General features: G+C 52.5%; 1 protein-coding gene across 1 annotated transcript in view; it reads right to left on the bottom strand.

Annotated features, from left to right (window-relative positions):
- The window catches only part of ZNF821 (zinc finger protein 821), a 10,652-nt gene that overhangs the window by 791 nt on the left and 4,899 nt on the right, over positions 1–4,962 (bottom strand). Inside the window, 4 exon segments of the mRNA XM_009878740.1 lie at positions 564–730; positions 1,593–1,688; positions 2,239–2,383; positions 2,873–3,002. Of these exon segments, the coding sequence (XP_009877042.1) occupies positions 564–730; positions 1,593–1,688; positions 2,239–2,383; positions 2,873–3,002 (538 nt within the window).

The following is a 4,962-nucleotide window of genomic DNA, read 5'->3' as shown; positions in this document are numbered from 1 at the left end:
GTCTCAATACCTACAGCGAAGCAACATCACCCCCGGGGGTAGGAAGCAGGTTAGCCCAGAGCATTATCTAGGCTGGAAGAAGGCAAGAACAGGAATTAACGTGCAAGCTGCTCCTCCCCATCATCTCTGGATCTCTCCTATCCACTGGTGGATAATCTTCCACCAGGTGGGACACAAACAAGGAACATTTTGATTTCTGCCTGTAGTCCTGCTCTGAAAACGATGAACCCGTCTGGGCAGTACAGACCTACTCCGACAGATCGCTGGGCAAGGGAAGCAGCGCTTGTTCCCCAGTGATTGGAGACCCCAGTGCTTTCTGCACAGTCTAGTTCTTCAGAGAGCTAAGGAGCACCCTTTTGTCAGCACGGCCTGTAGAGGTCTGAGCAGGAGATGCAGAGCGACAGGCAGGAAGGGATCAAGGGAGACTCGCTCACTGGGAGTGTTCACAACTCCCCCAGAGGCTTTAGTGGGTCCGAAGTCATGACTTTTGTGTCGTTTAAGGCAACCCACCTAATCTCCAATGTGGGTGCCCTAGCCCACTCACCAGCCAGAGTGACCCTGACCTGTTGAACGTGGCGTGGCTGGTGAAGCGTGCCCCACACACTGCGCAGTTTGACAGCTGGTCCTCCGAGTGGATCAGGAGGTGCCGCCCAAGGGATCCTGGTGAGCTGAGGGCTCTGCCGCACACGGGACACATGTAGCTCTTGGCACTCACCACAGCTGCAGTGTGCTGCAAAACAGTCACTACGTTGTTAGTGACAAATTGCCCAGTCTGAGGCAAGCTCAATAGACATGGCAAACCATTCAGTTCAGCCTCCTGGAAGGAGAACACTTTACCACTAAACCGCTTTCTGACAGCTCTTAGACCAAGCTCAAGACATTTGGGGACAAACAAGGAGGAAACCCTTCTGCAGCTCCACTCCGGTGCAAGATAAACAATTAAGTCCAAAGCACTTATATCGTAAGACTTGACCCATGTTTTCAGAAATGCATCGGAGGAGCTGTTGTTGCTGGACCAAGAGCAGGCAGGATGCCGGTGTGGAAGTGCTTAATGGAGACAGTCAACTGGTGCAGGTAAGTGGCCAATTCAGTTCTGCTTCATTCCTCCTTTTACAGACTAATGTGCGGTGGAGAGAATACTGACAACAAAGCCTGTGAAATTCCATAACATTTCCTGCAGTACTGGAATCATTTCAGAGGAAGAACAGCTGTTTTCATGCATAGGAACTGCGATAAAGGTACAAAATAGAGAACTAAGTGCTTAGAAAGAAGGTTTTTTATCTCACTGAATGATGTGAAAACTGCTTCCGTGTTTAATCTGAAGGAACTACCTGGTCTTATCTTACAACTGCTTGCAGAGACTGCCTTGGGATAGAGTTGTGCTTTCCAGCTCTGCAGAGCAGTGCCTTGCCAATTCTTTCCCCTGTGTACCCTCTGGACACAGTTTACTGCTGTAAACTTGAGTCACATCCTGACTAGAAGCTCAGGTCTGTGACTGCGAAGGCCAGAAAAAAGCTGCCCTGTGCTTTTGGTTGTTTCTGGATTTGGGGCTTAAGGCCAGAGACACCCCACACTTTAGAACCATCCCCTACCTGGTACACGTGAGTAATGAGCTGCTCTCTGCTCCCACACTCCAGCTGGCAGAGGGGACACTGGGACAGTCCCAGCACGGGGTCAACACTCAAACTCTCAGGTACCTACAGGGAGGAAAAGCCGCTTTGGTGTAAGGCGCACAGGTCCCTGCACCCCAGCCCCACCTCTCGCTCAGCACCTTGCGGATACCGCAGGCCGGCCTCGGTCGGATCAAGCACTGCGTGCCTGGTCCCGCTCAAGCTGGTTCATGTTCTTGCAGCCTGAAACCTCCTTTGTGTAGCCTCTGAGCAAAAATCCCACTGTCTGGGGAGGAAAAGGCCTCGTGGCCTGCCTGTGCTGCCGGGCCCTTGCTGAGGCAGCGGCTCCTGCAGGCGAGACCTGGTCCCTGGCAGGAGGATGGGGAGTCAGTCAGAGAAGGGCACTGGAGCTGAAGGACACTGCACAACCATCTTGGCTGGTCAGAAGAATGGCAGTTTGTGGCTGCTATCTCCTGTTCCTAGCAGCCCGAGAGCTCTTTGTACCCCTTCCTCTGTCCAGGAGACATTACTTGGAGGAGGTGGGAGTGAGAAAAAGAAGGAACCTTGATGGGGAAAGGAGACAGTACCCTTCTGTCTCCCTGGGAGGCTGAGCGTGGAGCCAGTACACACTTGCCTCGTTTTCTCTTGTCAGTGGAGTTCCAGCCACAGGCTGTTCTGCATTCTCCAGTTCTTTCTTCACTTTCACCACTGAGCCATCCTCCTCAGATGTGTGGGAAGAAACTTCATCCTGGGTGGTCTCCTCCTCATCACTGCTACCTGGAACATGCAGAACAGTTACGCCAAGTGTCAGGACCCTGAGGGCCTTCACAGGCCTTAGTTGTCCTGAGCAGCATCACGTGGGGCCTCTGCCCACGGGCTCCATCTAAGCTCAGGCTGGGGCACGTCAGTCCCTGACACGCTCTGTAGAGTCCCTGGACCTGGCCTGTTCCTGTCTTGCTTGACAGTCACTGGACCATGGGCTGGACCTGCTGCCTTCACCACCCCGCTGTGGTCAGCTGGGACTGCATCCCGGCAGCGCGATCATTGCCCCACCTGTGTTGTGGCGGCCCAGGCTTGCCTGCCCTTAGAGAGCAGCCCTGCTCTTGCTGTTTGCCAACAAAATCCTGCGCAGGAGCCAGGAGCTAACCCAGAGATAGGTACGACAGTCCTCAGAGGAGCCCGCCTGCTGTGCAGTCCCTCGCCTCACCCCTTGTCCGAGTCTCCCCGGTCCACTACCTTGCCATTACTGGAAGGGGCAGAACTCACTGCTGCTGGAGTCAGGGTCTTGCAGTGGATGAAGGGCTGGCCTTTGGTCCCCAAGAGCTCCAGGAAAGTTGTTTTTCAGCATGGCTTGGCGGGCTTGCTCCTCCAGCCCTGCAAAGACGTGCTCCCCTGGCAGCCACAAGGACAAAGAGTCAGACTGGTGCTGTTCCATTGCTTTCACCACAAAGACTTGCTGAAAACACACAAGAGTAGGGCTGCTAACCTGCACTGTGCAGAACCTCTGAAGTCACCCCTCAGAAAGCATTTAAGTAACCTCTCTGCCTGCCTGCCCGGCAACACCGGCCTCTCGTACCTGCTGACGTGAGTCCAGCCCCTGGTGCAGGACAGTCTCACTAGAGGAAATGCCTGGGACCAGGCTGCTCTCTGCACACCTTTTACATGTCACTCCAGCCACAGAAAACCCCTGTGAGATCCCATCTACCTGCCATAGGTAGCCAGGTGGCTCTCTCTGCTCCCAGAGTCCCCACCAGCAGGGCTACAGCACAGCTCTAAGCCCCGAAGCCACGCGGGGACTGTGACAGCATCCTGGAGCAGGCACAGTGCTGCATGGCTCTTTCAAAACATTCAGTCCTTCTCCCTGCTGTAACAGGCAACTTGCACAAAACCAGTACCTCCCCTGGGACATCTGCTTTCCACAGCGATACTAACAGCCATGGCTTGTCCTTGGCACACTGTGTCACCACCTTCTGTCCCAGGAGGACTGAGGACAAGCTGCCCTTCAAGGCGGTGTTTGTGCTCAGAGCTGGTGTTCTGCCGCTTACATGATGGATAACTTGCTTCACTGCCTTGCCTTGCCCAGGCGTCGCTCTGGCTAAAAGAAATCTCAGTGATACTTCGTATGCTCAAAACAGAAAGCAAAGGGAAGGAACCCAGAGAGCCGAGATGCTCATTTAGGATAGCTTACAGGTGTTTTGCCGAAAGACACTGATCACCAGTACCTCAGCTCAGCAGGAGATGCCAAACACATTGAGAGAAGGCAATCTGTGCTTCTCTGAAAGAAAACTTCTCACAGCAGTCCCTGCTAAGGAGAATTTCTGGTTCCAAAGAATAACAATACAAGGCAACCGTTAATGTTCATAACAAAGCAAACAAATTACTTTGTTCCAGGTGTAGCCATGATCTACCTCTCTGAGGGGATGAGCTGGGAGTGCTTGGGACAAGGTGCTGAAGTTTCCAGTGGGCTAGCTTTTGGGTTAAATTCATCAACTGGTTTGTAAGTTGTCAAGAACCACTCAAAGCATAAATGTGAAAATACTAAGGAAGACAGCGCATTTTTCACATAAAACAGAAGACAAACCGTAGCTGTCAGAAGAAAATTGTACCTTTTCGTACAGGGCCACAACTAGCATTGGTATAACCAGAGACTTGAATTCTCGACCCATTGAGAGAGCACCAGTCCTGTTGCAAGGACAGCTACGTTCGCACACGCTCCACTGTTTCAGCCAGCTTTGCCCCATATTCACCCTCACACTGCCTTTCTGGTGCTTACCTCGCAATTTCCAGTAGAGCTTTAAAAAGCAGTAATGTACGGAAGATTTCAAAGACCTTCAGAAGTTTCACAGAGACTGTGGGAGAAGAGCTTTAGTTCCTGACATCCCCACGGAGGTTTCCAAAGCATTTGAAGGCATTACCATTCTGTTTCAGAAACGTGAGAAAGGTTTCTGCAGAGAAGATTTGAGAACGGTCCATAGGGGCTGAAGAGAGGTGCTGAGGAGCACCCCAAGTCTGTTTGCCACGGAAAGCAGCAGGTACCGTTGTGGCTGCTGTGGCACAAGCACCCCGTCAGAAGCCTTTCCAGCACCGAGTGGCTTTCATAACCTGGAGTGCTGCTTTTCTGTCTGGACCACAGCCTGACGTCAGTGGGACCCAGATACAGACTGTATGAGCAGCAGACACTACGGAGTTACAGTGCCTCTCCGAGAAGCAAATATCCACAAACCACTGGGACAAAAGCCCAGAGACCCAAAAAGCACTGCAAGACAAACAGAAAGTATGGTGAAATCAGGAGACCTGCAGAACACAGGACAGATGTAAAACTGCGGTGGGAGATGTGCTATGGGTGACAGTT

Source organism: Apaloderma vittatum, unplaced genomic scaffold (assembly GCF_000703405.1).
Source record: "Apaloderma vittatum isolate BGI_N311 unplaced genomic scaffold, ASM70340v1 scaffold29630, whole genome shotgun sequence".
NCBI lineage: Eukaryota > Metazoa > Chordata > Aves > Trogoniformes > Trogonidae > Apaloderma > Apaloderma vittatum.
This window is presented reverse-complemented; position numbering and strand designations above follow the sequence as displayed.